At 44.2% G+C, this 17,774-nt stretch overlaps 1 protein-coding gene across 1 annotated transcript in view; it reads right to left on the minus strand.

Annotated features, from left to right (window-relative positions):
* The window catches only part of DDRGK1 (DDRGK domain containing 1), a 37,060-nt gene extending 20,116 nt beyond the window's left edge, over positions 1 to 16,944 (minus strand). Inside the window, exons 1-3 of the mRNA XM_010222247.2 lie at positions 16,824 to 16,944; positions 10,257 to 10,424; positions 1,294 to 1,400 (exon numbers count right to left, since the gene is read on the minus strand). Of these exons, the coding sequence (XP_010220549.2) occupies positions 1,294 to 1,400; positions 10,257 to 10,424; positions 16,824 to 16,911 (363 nt within the window). The 5' untranslated portion in view covers positions 16,912 to 16,944. The remainder of the gene's footprint in view (positions 1 to 1,293; positions 1,401 to 10,256; positions 10,425 to 16,823) is intronic.
* Between the last annotated feature and the right edge of the window lie 830 nt (positions 16,945 to 17,774).

The raw sequence follows: 17,774 nt of genomic DNA on the forward strand, positions 1-17,774 counted from the left end.
ATCCAGCCTAACTACGTAGAATGACTACGGAAAGTTATGACAAAATGGTTAAAGTACAGAGTGAGTGAGGAAAGGATCGTAATGGAAGGCTATATATAACCAGGTTTGTATCAGCTGCCCTGCCAGAGGTCACGCTATTACAGTATGAAGCAGAGACATTTGCTCTGCATTTAGACCTCAGGCTACATGAAAATTCAAGATAGGATTTCTTGGCTTTATCTGGACCCTCTTCACATTTGAAACTTCAGTTGTTTTATGAAGTCACTCTTTTTTGTCCACTTTGCACTTCAGGTCCCGTTATGCAAAGTCGGTCTCAGAGTTTCATCTACTTCTTGCAAGCCCTTGTTCCAAGTTACAGAACAATACCAAGTTTGAAAAACAAAAGTCTGACTACTAAAAGCATTTAAAGTATAACACAGCAGTCATCCAGAAGGATACTTCAGAAAGGAAAACTGCAAAAAGTGTTTTGCTTCCCAGGTATTAATAGCAACTTGCTGGACAAAACTGAAAAATGAAACAGTATCTAAATGGGTAATTTTACACAAAGAATTAAGAAATGCGGCAACTGAAAAGCTACAGTGTGCTTGCTCTGTATGCTCTGCTTTAAAGACCGTGTTCCAAGCAAAACATTACACATTTCAGTGGAATACAGGGTCTGTTTTTCACCTTCTAAGAAAACAGTGACCACCTCTAAACAGAGGTAAAACCATAAAATTTTCCTGCTTTGACAGCACATGCAAAGCTACTCGGATCTCCCCATAGTTTTAGCTGTGAACCCAGCATTGTAACAGCAGCCCTCCCTGCATCCATTGCAGCTGCCTTCTGGAAAGGGCTCGTCAGCTCCAGGTCTTGTATGCTGCAGCAGTAGAGACCACAGAGCATATGAAAACACGAAATTTTACAAGACAATGTTACTCAGGCAAAAGAAAAGCCTAGACGAAGCTGAACAGATGCAATGCGTGCTTGACTGTACATTTAAGGGGACGCAGGGCACAGAGATTAAGCAGCAAGTTAGTGGAAACAGCCAATAAAGATCATTGAAGGATTTAAGCCCTTTCCTCCCCACCAAGAATCCCAGCAAGCACAACCAAAAGATGGCAAGGGAGGGAACAACACATCCCCATCTGGGGATGAGGCACAAAAGACTGAATTAACATTTTTAGAACAAAAATGAAGCAGCTGTAATGACCACAAGGCTTTTGCCTCTCTGGAGTGTAAGTCATCACCTGCTCTTTGCTGACTGCTGCTGTTCAGGCTCTGCCCAGGGTTTTATACGTGGCAGGAAATGCTTACCTCTCGCTGTGCTTTTCTGGCTTGTTTCTCTTCTAATTTCCTCTGCTTCTTTGCTCCAATTTTCCCAGACACCTGAAATTCTGGCACCTCCTCACCCTCCTCTTCCTCTGCAAAGGGAGTTAAAAGAGTGAAAAAATAGACCTTTAAATCATCTGTGAAGAGCCCGTTTAGGAAATGGCACCCATTGCAAAAGACAGATGCAGTAGAGGAAAAGGAGACACAAGTGTGTTTTGGACAAGACCAAATAGAGGGGAAAAAAAAAAAAAGGAATTGCCAAAGCCACAAAATAAAAGTAACAAGGCAAACACATGCACTGCAGTGAGGTCAGAAATAAAGAGTTTACTGGATCTTTTGAAGGAAAGCTTTCCATAAACATTTTCTTGCTTTCCACAATTAAGAACATACCTTCTATTTTCATATATATCTATATATATACACACACGCACCCTGTTACTACACTTTTAGTACTTAATACCCAGGCACAAAGACTGTCTTTCCAGTTACCCTTAACCTTAACACAACAGACATCCCTTCTAGGACTGGGATGCAGAGGGATACTGGTCGTCATCTAGTTCCAGCATCACATACCTACCACTACCTTATATAGCCAACCGGGAAGAAAAAAACTCCCAACAAGCAAATCTTGGCCTTAATTTCTTTTAATATACTTCAAAAGCACAACAAATTTGCATGTCATTCACTGTTATACAACCCATTTGGTTGCTTCTAAAGATGATTTGTGCAGACTTGAAATATGAAAGTATCATATTCTCAAATGATGTGCAAATATATGTACATCTTTGTTCACTGGGGGCTAAGAGAAAGGAGCTTTTAAAAACTGCTACCCCCACAATACAGTGTGAATCACTCCATTCACTAATCTAAATTAATCCTTGCTCCTGCAACATAAATACTGTAGGATTGACTTTAACTCTACAGGAGGGAGTGTTAAACCCATCAGCTCCCTGAAACTGGCTGTGACATGGAGATCCATGCCTTCAAATCAGAATTTCAATCAAGACCATGGGGCAAGATCTTCACTATGAGGGTCCCCTGCATTACCTGAAATCATTTATATTTTGAGCACCAACAGAGCTGCTATTCATGACACTGACTTTACATCTAGCTCCATAGGAGTCAGGTGGGTGAGGAAGAGCACGGGCAGCTCTCACATCCCTCCTGATATTCGGAGTTTATCTGGGGGGATTTATATTAGAGTGTGCAAGTTTTTCTCAGCCTGTTAAGCAAGCATAAGGATGAACGATACTCTTCTTTCTTTTATATGTAGAATTAGGTCTGAAACACTTTTGTTTTACTAATTCCAATACACCGTACGGTACGATGGTTAAGCCACCGAGACACATCATCAGAAACAAATGCAATTGAGAGCTGTGTAGGTGGCTCTCAAACAGCTCAGCTGTTTTCAGGATATGGAAGTTAACACGAGGCAGGCTTGTCAGCCTGGGCTGCAGAAAAAAAGCACCAATATTTGATTACTGAGATGATCAAAAGGGTTCCCCCTTCCTCCACCACAACAGCGACACTGAAGACTTTACACAGTAGCTTCTATAATTTTACTGCACCTTAAGATATATATATATATATTTTTTAAATACTGAGTCAAGGGGAGTTCCAAACAAAACAGATGAGCAACCAAGCATCAGAAGTTACTATTTCTCATTCGCAAGTGAATATGAGAATTATTCTTTAGACAAATACTTTTGGAGAACACCGTTAAGATATAAAACATTATATTTGAGGGAGAGAGTGCTCCCTCAGCAAGTTTGCTGATGATCCCAAACTGGGAAGAGTAGCTGATACCCCAGAGGGCTGCGCTGCCATCCAGAGGGACCTGGACAGACTGGACAACTGGGCAGTCAGAAACCTCATGAAGTTCAACAAGGCCAAGTGCAAGGTCCTGCACCTGGGGAGGAATAACCCCAGACACCAGTACAGGCTGGGAACTGACCTTCTGGAGAGCAGCTCTGCAGAGAAAGACCTGAGTGTCACGGTGGATGACAAGTTGACCGTGAGGCAGCAGTGTGCCCTCGTGGCCAAGAAGGCCAATGGGATCCTGGGGTGCATTAAGAAGAGCGTCTCCAGCAGGTCGAGGGAGGTGATCCTGCCCCTCTACTCAGCCCTGGTGAGGCCGCATCTGGAGTATTGTGTCCAGTTCTGGGCCCCACAGTACAAGAAGGATGTGGAGCTGCTGGAGAGAGTCCAGCGCAGGGCCACAAGGATGATCAGGGGCCTGGAACATCTGCCCTATGAGGAGAGGCTGAGGGAGCTGGGCCTGTTCAGCCTGGAGAAGAGAAGGCTGAGAGGGGATCTGATCAGTGTCTATAAGTACCTCAAGGGAGGCAGTGAGGAGGATGGGGCAGCCTCTTTTCAGTGGTGGCCTGTGATAGGACTGGAGGAAATGGCACAAACTGAAGCACCAAAAGTTCCACAGGAACTTAAGCAAAAATTTCTTAACAGTGAGGGTGACAGAGCACTGGAACAGGCTGCCCAGAGAGGTTGTGCAGTCTCCTTCTCTGGAGATCTTCAAAACTCTCTTGGACGCAGTCCTGTGCCACGTGCTCTAGGCGACCCTGTGTGTGCAGGGGGGCTGGACTAGATGATCTCCAAAGGTCCCTTCCAACCTTAACGATTCTATGATATGACACTACTCAACCTGAATTCCCGAGTGCTTCTCAGATTTTATCTATATATTAAAAGTACGTGAGCCAGGGGTCAGACAGAAGTCTAGCAATTCTTTTAAACCATTTTTCCAGGCCTGGATCAAACGTGGCTTTGTTCAGTTATACTCTTCTTTCCTCCCCTTTGAAGCAGCTGGTGTGATCCCGTAAGTCCCACTTCCTCAAAGCGTTTTCTGGTGCTTGCAGGTACAAACAACAAAAGAGACATACTGATGGGTTTTTAAGGCCCCGATTCAGCAGATCATTAAGGGTTTACAATGTGTTCAATCCAGCTATGCCATCATTTCCAGAGCTTGCAGAGCATTCCCACTAGGTTCCAGATCCAAGCACCAGACAGCAGAAATGTTTTGACATAGGGAAGGCTTTCACACCACTTTAACATCTCTTGCTTTGTACGAATGTGAGTTTTGCTCAGCTGGCCAGCTGAGAGGGAGTTTCAGGGCACTCCAGCTTCTCCTTAATGTTTTAAATGCATTGAAGGCTGGCAAGAGGTAGCAGAGTTAATGGTCCCATGGGAGGTGTTTGAATTCCCTGAAATCTGCAGCATGCATTTAAAAAATTTCTCCAAATATCAACAGAAAAGAAAATGTACTGATGTTCTCTATTAGCATAGGAATTTACTGTCCAGCATGCATGGACTCCAAAAGAAACAGAAAGAACACATCTTATTTTTCAGCTGCCTTGAGACCTGTATCAGAGAGGCTTGGTGAAACTTGAAACCAAAGCAAATGGATTCCCATCCACGAAAGAGGACACAAGTAGTACGTGTGGCTGCTCACACAACCTTCCTCGGGCCCTGCAGACTGTTTTATTTATGATGAACATGGCACCCAAGAAGCAGGAGAGGGGTGAAGGTGCCAGGTTCACTGCGAAGCAAACAGCTCGTGCTGGAAGCAGAACACGCATGGTGTGATTAACACTGCAGCGATGCACAACATGAGCCACTGGAAAGGAATCGGTCCACCCTATGGAAAGGTGTGGGCTTTCATGGGTTACAGAGCTCTGCAGTGGGGTACAGTCATAACAAGCTTATTTTTTAAAATAAAACTATTTGGTAGCTCTCCAGTTCAGGAACTAAATGAGACAGCAGTCTATCGATCCGTAGACACAAAATCGGCCTACACCTAGGACAGAAAAAGGACACTAAACAGAGGACACGAAGCCCTTTGAGAAGCAGTCAAACCACTCAAAGCTCTTTCCTGATGACACCTCTTTCTTGCATACATATGGCACAATGGAGAAACCACACACACCTACCTCTTCTACTCACCATCTGTGCTCAAAATGTCTCAAGGCCAGACACAAACTGTGGATACCTTGATAACACTAATGTCACTTTCTATATGAATAGTGGCAAGTCAAAATTAACTTTTGATTCACTAGTTAGGATATTAGTAGTCATGGAGACAAAGTTTAACTGCACTAGAAAGGTTTTCCTACTGATTAAGCACTACACTTATTTCAATTACTACGTGCATATAGTGCTATTGCCACCTGTTTCACAAGAACACCCAAGGACCACGTAAGTGCTTATAAATTTCCCAGCCCTTCCAGTACATCAGAATATGGGGAGATGCAAAGTTACATCACAGACAGATTGACTGCTCAGGAAAAAATGATGCCTCTTACTGCAATAAAACACATTCTTCCCATTAAGCTCTATACAACATTCATTACTAAGCGCATGGCTAAAATTACTACTTTGAATATTTTTTTTTTCTAGAATATATACAAAACGTTCAGGCAACTTTCCAGATCTTGCAAGTTATGAACACTAGGTTTAGATGCTACAAAAAACAATACTGGACCGTTTAGCATGTCCAATCATTATGCTCTTTGAGCTTCTAAAACCTTTCTTTTGGTTTTGTGCTATCTTCAACAGCAATTCACAGAGGGAAAACAATATTCTGATCTCCAAACTGTGCCAAGCAAAAAAGAAAGGAACTTGGAATTTAATTTATATCGGACTTGTAAAATAAAACACGATAAAGGTCTTTCAGAAGCTAGATGCTGCTTTGGGTAGCACTAGACACACACCCTGTCAAAAGCTGCTGGTTTTATCATTACCGATTCTACAGAAATAAAGTCATTTAAATTTAACCCAGTTTTCACTGTACTGTGTGTTGCTGCACCTGCTGCTGAGATGCACAGGGGTAACAGCTCAAAGAGGAGGTTGAGACATTCAACATTTTTGAGTCATACTTCTACCAAAAGCAGCAAAGCTACAGCTGTGGACCAAACCAGATTATTTCTTTAATGCATTTTTTTTTTTAGTTTATTTGTGTGTAGGATGTAGAATTGACCCCCTTTCAAAAACAAGCCCTTGAAGCATTTCCCCAGGACCACGCACCAGGCTGCTCAGGCATTTCCCTCTCTCATGCCATTTCTGCTTGCTTCTTTCTCAGACTAGCTCAGCCTCACCCACAATACCCACCAAAACTTCCACCCACAGGGCTGCCCAGTGGTCTCTGTTTTGCTTGATGGTTTGGAGATTGCTATCAGTTCTTAGAGAAGGTTGTTTCTTTCTAACTGCTCTAAATCACAGTGCAGTGACACCCACCAGTTTCAACAGACAAGTATGTTCTTTTTCTCTCCCTGGACAACAGCAAGTTTTAGGTCTTATTGTGCAGCTCAGAGTGACAGAAAATCTGGAATGAAAAATCTGTGTCCCACTCGCCAGCTGCCTGGACAACTCTGGATCAGGCACTTCCCATGCGCCTGTCTGCTTCTTTCCACCTGCACATACTTTTTATCATAGGCAGATGGGTTCTCCCATTACATATTTGTACAAAGCGCCTGTTTGAAATTAGGTAAAACAGTTCTTCAAGCAATGAAGAATTTGCCTCAGATCACCGTCCTCATTACTTTTACTGCAGGAGGATCAAGAGAGCCCAGCCATACTTGCTGTTTGAAGTTCCTTTAAGTTTCTTGATATGAATTTACAGCTCACCTTTAGGCAAAAACTGGGCTGGCTGAGTAACTTTCTGCTTAAAAAAGCAGGAAAAAAAAAAAAAAGTAGCATCAGGAAAATAATCTCCTTCTTTGCTGAGCTCTCTCCAGTGCTCAAGGCACAGTCAGCAACTTTGGAAGTACAAGCTCCACCTGAGAACTGGACAACTGCTTTTTCTGTAAATAACCAGCAACAAATAAAAGCTCTAGATAAGCCTCCTTACAGACATCCAAAAATGGAGTCCAAGCGGACTCACTCAGAGCATCAGTCAGGCAAAAACAAGGGCTGATAGTGACCTCCTCAGTGAGAACGGGAGCAGGGCCTGGAATTGGGAAATGGCTAATGTTATTTATGGACACTGCTCCATGCTACGAATTATCCAGAACCTGATTCCAATTTGTCCCTTTCTCCTCCTTCCACTGTTCAGTTTGGCTTTTCCTACCCCAAAGGATTAATGCCCAAAATCCACACACGTTCATGCCTTACAGTAAGTTGATTTGTCTTTGCTGTAGCTAACTCCACAAAGCCTCTTCTGGCCAGGCTAGATTTGAATTACGATCCAACAGAGCTAAATCTGCTGGCTGGAATATTAGAAGTAACTTAAGGAGCTGCACAGAGCTCTCCTTCCAGACCATTTCCCGTTTGAAGATGGGCAAACATTCTCCGAGGAACATAGACTGGAACGGTTGCCTCAGTTGCACAGGACTGCACGAAAGACAGCAGTGAAATGACAAGGATTAAGACGGGCAACATCGGCCACACACAGAGAATCACAGAATGGTTGAGGTTGGAAGGGAACTCTAGAGATGATCTAGTCCAACCCCCCTGCTCCAGCAGGGACACCTAGAGCACCGGGCACAGGGTGGCATCAAGGCAGGACTGGAATCATAGAATCATAGAATCATAGAATGCTTAGGGTTGGAAGGGACCTCTAGAGATCATCTAGTCCAACCCCCCTGCATACGCAGGGACACCTAAAGCACGTGGCGCAGGACTGCATCCAAGGGGGTTTTGAAGATCTCCAGAGAAGGAGACTCCACAACCTCTCTGGGCAGCCTGTTCCAGTGCTCTGTCACCCTCACTGTTAAGAAATTTTTCCTTAAGTTCCTATGGAATTTTTGATGTTTCAGTTTCCGGCCATTTCCTCTAGTCCTATCAGTGGCCACCACTGAAAAGAGACCATAAGAAGATCTCCGAAGAAGGACCAACCAAACACGTTTTTCTAAGATGGCCTGGAAGTTCTGTCAATGGAACACGGCTTGGTGGTCTCACTCATTTTGAGAATCACTTTGTCATCAGAGCAAAATATGTTCCCAGCAAACTTTGGTCATAGCAGTCTATTATTAGATATTGATTCTCTCATAAGAGATGACCTCCTTTGAGTACTCAACTAACCACTGAAAAACATTACTCAGCCAAACCGCGCCAGTGTAGGCACCTGCCTAGCAAGCCTGCCCCCACAGCTCAGCACAGCACAACCCACATGGAACCCATGAACAAGGAACCGCTATTTGCACTGTGGGTTACAGCTGTATGAAGAAACCAGAGGCATTTAGTGCTTTGACCTTTATTTTTTTGTCTTTGACAACTTGCAAATAGTTCAGATGTTCTACCCCAGCCCACCTGAGCTATAGGAAGAAATTACAGCTTGACTTAGCTCCGCTTGCTAAATGGAGATTTGAATCTTCAAAATAACCATTTTCTATCCATGCTTACACTGAATGTCTCTCCCTTTCCCACACTTCCAGTAAGAAAGATTTAAGATTTCAATTAGATGACTTGCAAAGATGAAAATTTTAGCTGACTATACAAAAAAAAAAAAAAAGGCAACTAAAACCTACCAAGAATTTTGTAGCCATAGAATTACTTTCAATACGGACACATAGAAAAACTTAGTAGGGGCAGCAGAAGCTATGAGTTACTAATTTTATCTTTGAAGCTTTTTCATTCTGGAATTGAAATCTGATTGTTAGATGGAAAAAAGAAAACCCTCATGTTAGCCACAACTACAAAGCCTGCAAGAGTTACCATTAGCCCGTTTCCTCAAGTCAACAGAACTGGCTCTTGGCAGGCTGAACACTTTGGTGATAATACACGTTATCATGTCGGCGGGTGGGGGGGAGGGGGGAGGCTAATCCCAAGTAATGTGTCCATCAGTCATTCTGTACCTCTGAAACAGATACTTCTCTCCAAAGCCCACTCATGCTCTCCGAGGCTGTGGTGTTACTGCTGTATATCAGTTGCTCTAGCACTTGGAAAGACCATCCCAGAGTATGAGCAAAAAGCAACACATAAAAGCACAAAATTGAAACAGAAGAGAGAGCAAGAAGTTGTTTCTACTTGGAAAAAGGAGGAAAAATATCATTCCAAAGAAAACTTAAAGCAAAAGCAACAGGGCTGTTATCTGATGTAAAGTAAGCAGCAAAAGAATTATTTATAAATCCCAATGCATGGATTCTTCCATTGCTACAGACACGAACTAAGATAAGCAGCCTGCTTTGACAGCTTCACTTTGGTCCCTTGGCATTCAGACTTTTGAAGTCTGGAATCTAAAGGGAGAAGATTTTTATATTTCATTTTCTTTCCAGGATGTTCTCACATGAAAATTAATGAAGTTGAAAAGTTCAGGCCTGTCAATTTTCCATTTGAGAAACTGTTGAACGTAATTAGCTTGGATAGCACATTTTCCTGCCAATGTGAGCACAAAATGCTTTCTACAAGCTTCAAGTCAAGAAAAGCTGGAAAAGAACAATTATCCCCAAATGAAGGCATCACTATCTCTTAACAACTGCAGACCAAAGTCATCACCTTGGTCTCCACTGGAAACTCCAGTGCAGTAAGGTTCACTTTTATCTATACTTGAACATGAGCCCTGAACGCTTAACCTATGATCTGTGAGTGAAAGAAATCCAGTTAGAAGAATCACACTGGTATCATCTTTGAAGAGTAATAGGGATAAAAAGGTGTGAAGTTTCACCAGAGCAGGCAGTGGATGCAGTAGGGCTTGTGGGTGCAGAAAGGAGTTACTTACCACCATTTTCATGTCTATCACCACACCATAAAAATGTAGTTATGAACTGTAGGTTCAGGACAGGAACAGAGGACTCATTAGCAGCAATCTGTTGCTGGAAGGCAAAATGCTGCAGTCTCTGTGCTAATCAGACTTGATTCTAGTCATTACCTGGATTGCTTTTCAAAAAAGGAAAACTTTGTCAATGTTGTGGGGAATAAACTGGGGAATTAGTGCTTCCCACCGCTTTGCAACAAACCAATACTTTACTAGAGCTTTACAAATGAACTCAATCAAATGTTACCTTCGTCCCAGTCCTCTGCCTGTTGTGCTCTCCTTTGGGCCATCATCCGATTCCCCAGGTTCCTCCGGCGTCTGGGCATCCCATCCCCTCGGTCTTCGGCCTGGGGCCGAGCTCTGGCCACCGGTGCTGCCGCCGCCGCCGCCACATTTTGCTGCTGTTCCTCGTCAGCTGCAGAAGGGAAACACATTCAGTAAGAAATTGCCATCTCTGCTCTGATGCAGAGGTCACTTTGCCAGTCAACTTGTGCAATCAGAAGTACATTACTAGAGTGATTTTCCAAATTAGAGTGTGTATCTTCATCCTCACATGCTTTTTTTCCTCCGCCCTGCATGGCCACAGCTATAAGTAGCAGGTTGCTCTCCAGTGATTAAGCAGCATCTTGCTCTGGTACCTTCCCATCTGTGCACAGCGCTTTGTGCAATGCTTCATCCTGACAGCACTTGCTTTTGCAACTGAGTATTGATCACCTTAAAGCATATAGCATAAGGCTTTTATTTATTGTACATTTCTGCACTTCATCTGATATGACAGAGCCCTTACACTTAAAAAACCCAAAAACCTAGAACTGCCCAAAAATTGCCCTTAACTAATCCAAACAGATTGTTTCATTCTTAAACTAGAAAATATTTTACCTGGTGAGACTGACAGTCCAGGCAATTCTGAGTTAGCGAAAGGCAGGAGCCCAGGAATATTTTTCTTCCCTGCTAAAGCATTCAGATTTCTTTTTTTTTTTTTTTTTTTTTTTGGTTGTTGTATTTGTAGAATTTAGAACACAACTTGGGAGCACACGCTTTGGAAAAGAGCATGTAATTCTTTATACCTGAAACAAAACCTGAACAAGTAAGGGCTACACATTATGCCTTGCATACATTCAACATAACGCCATTCTACCATGCTGATTTAAACTGTGTTTCTTCCCCTACACACATGGACAGAAGGCAAATGCCAGGAGAGGACAGACTGCCAAAGGAGTCCGACTTTTCCATCACATTGCAAAGTTGTGCACAGTTACCAACTGAGCTCTGCAAATGAGGAATATCACAACAAAGGAGCACCCAGCAGACAGCATGGGAGAAAACTACTGACTGGTGGGCTCATTGAGAAAGTTTTCCACAGAACCACACGGAAAGTTTCCCTCTGAGACCTCCATGCTTCTACCACTACCTAGTACGGTAGCTCTGCGGCAACAATCAGATAAGGGAAAGGCACCATCAGCCTTGATACCTGCTTTGCATATTCCTCTGATAAGCGTAACTGATATTTATGTACGTTGTTACCTGCTCAATCCTGCAAAATGTTGATTGTTACAGCCTTAATGTAACTAATCATTCGAATGGTGTTGCAGAAAGCAGTGGAACTGCTCACGTATTCTAACTCGGACACAAATGCTTGTCCTTTGCTGGATTATATTTCTGTGATCCAAGAGGAGCACAGAAAGTTCTCCCCACTGCATGAAGTTTCCAGCATCCTCTGATCCAACCAATTCCTTTCTAAAAAAACCTACTGTTCAAATATCTAAGATGTGAAAACAAGATTCACTATGACTACATCTACGTGATGATCAAAGGTGTGCTCACAGCTCATGTCTGTATATTGGAACTAGCTTCAAAGCAGCCAACTTCGGTGCCGATAATAGAGCTGCAACAGCATCGAGCTCAGCATAAACTGCAAAGCAGGGTGATCTGAGGAAGTATTTGGACATCAAAGCCATTTTACCAGTTCAGGATTGCTGCAATGCTGCTGTTAGCAGCACGCAGGGAAGCTCCCAGTGCAGACAACACACTGTGACATTCTGAGTTGAGTCATTGCAGTATCACCCTGCTGTTACGCTCCTGTTCTCATCCACTCCCTTTGGTCTCTGGACCAAGAACAAGTCCACAATATATTACAGAACGCAGGCTCTAGAGATCACATAATTCTGCTGCTTCTTCAGGACTTGCCCAGCCTGATCTTCAGTGCTATAAAACAATGAGGGAAACGTTATGCCTCAAAGGCAGCGTAGCAGATCATTTACTTGGGACACTGTTAAATGTCTGAAATGCTCTGGGTTAGAGTGCGCAAAAAAGATGGTTTATTTAAGTGCAGTATTTCTCTCAAAATACCTTACGGTTCAGAACTTATCACCCTTCTATTCAAAAGCTTCAACACACCCACATCAGTAACTTTCCAAGCTGGTCCTGCACAGCATATCAGCTATGCAGCTCAAATGCTCATTCATCCTTGTTTTGGTTCCCATCTTCCTGCAAACCAGGGACCATTATGCACTTCCTGAAAGAGGAACCTATTTATAAGTTACAAATTCATTTCAAACCAAGCTGCTTAACTCTCCTGGAGGCAAACATGTGAGCCCAGTCTTAATTTTCTCCAGAAGACTGTAACTCCCCAAAGTTGGCTAGCATTAAAGTGAGCTCAGATAGAATAAAACCTGCCCAAACTGTGTCATATCACAGCAAAATGCACAAGGTAGTTGTTGGACACTATTTGGCTTTTCACATCTCCAAAATTCTGTCACTCTGCACACAACAAAACACATCTAAGCTCTGTGGATTTTCATCTAGTAGAAATCCTGCTTTAATCCATCTGTTTTTCCTCTGCCCTTCCATTTGCAGGACATTCAACTGGACAGTAGTTTGAAAATGGTGAGCATCAGTCCTTAAACTTCCCCCATCCCTCACAGGGTGGAAGGAAAAAAAAGGTTGTTTTTCCCCTAACATGCTTGTACCTGGCTTGTTCTTCAGCTTTCAAATATTTGTCTATAGGACTCAGAAAACATCTGTTTCTTCCAGAATCTACCAAGTTGGCTGTGTTCTCTCTCCTGCCCCTCTGGGATCATTACAGACCCACGAGAGCCACGTGCACAGAATTGGAGGGGTGAGACTGATGGTATAGAACCCTACAGGAAAAAAAAAAAAAAAAAAACTTTAAAACCTTGCTCTTAAATAAAAAAACGCTCACTCATACTCTTGGAAATGGATTGGCCACCAGATTTAGGGTCAAGAATAATTCTCTCCCAGGTCAGAGCCTGTGGGTATTTTTTGAGCTCCTCCTGCAGCACAGGGTGCGGTTCAGCTGCTGTGATTATCTGGACACATCTCAGCCTGCAGCTTCCTGTGACCACAGAAGTCTCAGACACGTCTAGTGTGTCCTTTAGTCACACCAGGGCTGACATGCTTCAATTAGCCATGAGATAGAGGCCCCTGAGTGGAACTTAATGACCAGCATTATGCAGGTCAGATCAGATGAGCCCATTCCTGTCTGATGGTTTGCAGAGTGCTGAGACAGAGAAGTTACATTAGAGTCCTAAGTTAATAGACCATATGAGTGGGAAAATAATGATGTCAGAAAAATTAACATAGCTTGAAAGCATGGTTTAGTTTTTATTAAAAGCATCAGATACTCCAGGTGATGACTCAGCCTTACAAAAAATGAAGGAATAGCTCACTTCAGAAGATAGCAGGTTTACTGATGTGCTGAGAACAGCTTGTCTCTGCATTTTCAGAGGAAAAAAAAAATCAACACAGCACAGAGGCAGTAACAGAGATTATTTCATGTGCCTTGTCAGTCAGGGCACAGCAACAACCATAAGACTGTACTTGCACTGTCACTTTATCCTCATGTAAGTCACGCAAGAAATAGCAAAAAAAAATCCTACAGGAAGCAGAACAGTTTCTGAAGCAGGATGTGAAGCTTTACCTTGAGATCCTTATGAAAAGTGCTGAGAAATCTCTCGGAGCACAGGGTTCCTAGGAGCTAGTTTTACATTCCCAGGTAGAACTTTATTCCTTTACGAAGCTCTGCAGAATTCCACTTCCTCGGAGCAAACACTTATCAGTCAGTACTTTGCTCATCACAGTGCCCTGTCTTCAGTTACATTGAACAACCCCGGCAGCGTAGTTCCAGGCTGGCAAGTTTGGAGTCCCTACAAACTGGGCTGCTAGGCTGTTAGCTCCCTTGCTCTGCACTATGCAGCACAAAGAGCTCCACCTGCTGCACTCCTGCGGATTACAGGCACTTCCCACCACGCTTCCCCGCAGCATCCAGCATCTTCCACCTTCACACTGACCTAGCCCCTGAAATCCAAGGAGACATCCAAAGAGGACAGATAGAAATATGCTTGGCTTTCCAGAGGAAGCACTCATGCCTGGTCCAGTTTATCCTATTACGGCATGTTCACAAAGACCATAGCCATACACAAGTGATGGACATGCCATCTCTTTATTAAAACCAGAAATGCTACTACTTCTTTTTTCACTATTCCGAGCAGAACATGCCCAGACGTGATCCTGCTAAAAACATCCTGCTGCTTGAAATGACCTTTTCAAGGAAATACAAAGTTGCAGTGTTTGCCTCTTATGATTTTTAGCTTCCTTCATTATTTAAAGCCACAAGAACTTCAACTTTTTCAAACAGCAGCTCCCCCAGTCAGAGCATACACAGTTTTGATTCCTCCCCATTGATTTAAAAATAAAAAGGTGAGAGAGAAGGGTCTCAATCCTGCAACAGCGACCATCACTTCTACAGGTTAGACTTCCCTGCATTAAAGTTCTTTCCATGTTAGTGGCATGAATTTACTACCAGATTTGTACCATTTCCATTTTCCGGGTAAGAAAAAAGGCACAGGAAAGCAAATTCCTGATGAGGCTGATTTTTGCAGCTATTAAACACACCAACGCCCCAGGGGTTTTGAAAAATAGTTTCTGTCACATCAGGAGAACAAAATCACTCCCACAAGACTGAAACTCTGTAAAGGACTTTGTAATGACAGTAGTCAATACATTAAGGTCAAGAAAATAAAGACTATTTGGGAAGAGTCAAAAAGAAGTTACTATTAGAAAGACTTCAAAACAACTGAGTTAATCCTGAATATAAACTCATTTTAACTAAATGGCTCAAAAGTGGCATTAAGCCTTTTTGAGCACTCCCATTATTTAAAACAAATGCTTGGGCTTCCATGTAGTTAGAACCTCATGCATCTGAAAAAAGAAAAAAGAAAAAAAAAAAAGAAAAAAAAAAACAGACAAAAAAAATATCCCAGGCCCATACCTCCTGATTACTCCAAGCCATGCAAATGAAACTTGTAATATTCCTGCAGCAGCCTCATTTCTCTAGGATATGCATCATCTAGTTTTATCAACAGCACAGTCCTAAGAAGCTAATGAACTAATGAAACTTCATCAGCTTCTAACCTGTTGAGAAAGAAAGACTAAGAACAAATCTAAACAATAAAAGGTCTCAGATTGTTGGGAAAAAAAAATAATCACATACTACTGAACTTCTATCAGCAAAACATACTTTTAACAAGGTCCTCATGCATGGTACCACTGTGCACTGGTATGACTGTGTTTATACTAGGGTGTTTTTATAGAAAAATTATCAAAGGTATTCTCCCTCCCAAGGCTCCCCTCCTAACTCCTGCAACTTGTGCTGCAATATTGACAAGAGGCTTCAGTGGTTACTGAGGCTAAACAATCCAAATAGGAGCCTTTGCAGCTAAACAACCTCCCTGCTTTCATTCTGGAAATATAACAATGCAGATAAGATGACAGTTGCATCTGACTCCTTCCCATGACCACTGAAACAAGGTCATTTTGTGCAGGGTTTCATGCTGCTGGCCAGCAGGAAACACTCACCGTGGGGGAAGAGACGGCCGTTTGCAAATGCTGCATCATCTACCCCTTCCCACACAGGACTGCATAACGCAGTGCCTAAAAACGCTCCTGCCGGTGCCCGCAGCAGAGAGTGGCCCTTGACGGATGGAAAAGCAGAAGTGCCAAGAGGGAAATTTCTGCGGAGTTCGTCTAATGGAGGCCAGCAGTGAGAAGAGAGGGCGGCCCTGTGGTGCAGCTCTCAGGCGTAACGCGAGTGGTGCGAGCTCTGCTCATAACCCTACCCACTTGCCAAGATCTTTGGGGGAAAACTGGAGGATTAATTAAATATATATATATATATATAAAATCACCCTTTAAGACGAAAACACACCATGTGTAGTGAATACGGCCAAGGTTCCTCACACAAGCAACGCTGCCATCTCCTAGCCTGTTTGAGCGCCCTGCTGACCTGCAGCCACTGTGGAGCTGCCCTGAGTGGGCCCGGCAGGACGGAGAGGGCCCTGTCCTTCGCAGATCCGTCTGGGGGAAAATGCTGCGATTCAGGCACACAGTGTGCACAAGGTGCCTTAAATCCTCCCCATATACATATTTGGAAAACTGATCAGGAGTGCAGGAATTCCCCTGGAAAAGATCTTCCCGGGAAAGTTGTGCAAACTCTTTACTGCTCCCCTCACTCCTCAGCGGGTGACGTGAGTTGTGCCAGGCCTCAGAGGCAGGTTCCCCCTCGGGGAGGGGGAATAAGAAGGGGGTGCAGTTTCACACTCCCCTTCCATAGTGGCTCCTCTTCAATGACCCCCTTCCCACCAGGGCCTCCCTACATACCCTCCCCCCCACCAACCCCACCACCGGACCCAGTTGAAAGCAGGGGCGGACCCGACAGAGCACCCCCGCCCCCAAACCCGGAACAAGGCAGAGCGGAGGGACACAGGGGGAAGGGAGGAGATTCCCCCAGACCCACCTGCCCTAGCCTGGCCCCGCAGGCGGGTGGCGAAGAAGACGAGCACAGCGAAGAGCGCGGCAGCCACAACGAGCAGCGCCGCGTCCATCCCCCCCCGCCCGGCCCCGCCCCCGCCGCCACACGGGCCTGGGGGGGGCGGCACCTGGCACGCACCGCCCCCGGCTGCTGCTCAGGACCCCGCGCCGGGCTGCCCTGCGCGCCGCCTGACGCCAGGGCGGCACCCTATTGGTCTCCGCGCGGCAGGCGGCACGCGGTAGCCCGCGCGCGGGGATGGGGGTGGGGGTCACGTGGGCGCCGCGCGCGGCCGTTACAACGGCCGTTAATAACGGTTGTTAACCGAAGCGTTTGTGCTAGTGTGCGGGGGTTGGGGCGGCACTGGTCTCGCGAGCCCCGAGGCGGCCCGTTTTGCTAGGAGAATTCAATCCCTACCAAGTTTCAGTTACAACCCTGAGTAATTTAAACCTCCTGCCTCTTAGATCGGTGGTGTGTGGACATGTAATGAAGCTGGAGCTTCAGCCCGGCTCTGTGAGGTGGCTGAAGGCCAGACTGGCTTCCTAGTTTGGCCCGAGCTGAATTAAATTTGTTATTGAAATAGGAAATCTCTCCTCATGCTGACCTTGAGCTGGGTACTAGTTGACAAAAATATAGTAAGATGATTTATTGGGTAAAAATGCAACTACTCTTATCAGAGAAGGCTAGTTTTATATATATATGTATGTATATAAAATGAAGTTCACAAGCTGGCTTGGTTTATTCATTGCTAGTGCAAGGTAGGCAGCCTGCAGCTGTAGATCGATAACTGCTTTACGTTGATCTAGTGCTGGTGTCCAGCCAAATGGAGGATCTGCCTGCTGCCACTTAAATGTTCTGTGAGCGGGGAAATAATCATTTCTATTTATTGCCTTTTTTAAAAAAAAAAAAAAAAAAGATCTGAGCAAGTATTGGCACAAA

The sequence above is a fragment of the Tinamus guttatus genome, unplaced genomic scaffold (genome assembly GCF_059628265.1).
Source record: "Tinamus guttatus ecotype Peru unplaced genomic scaffold, ASM5962826v1 Tinamus_guttatus_pri_ptg000218l, whole genome shotgun sequence".
NCBI lineage: Eukaryota > Metazoa > Chordata > Aves > Tinamiformes > Tinamidae > Tinamus > Tinamus guttatus.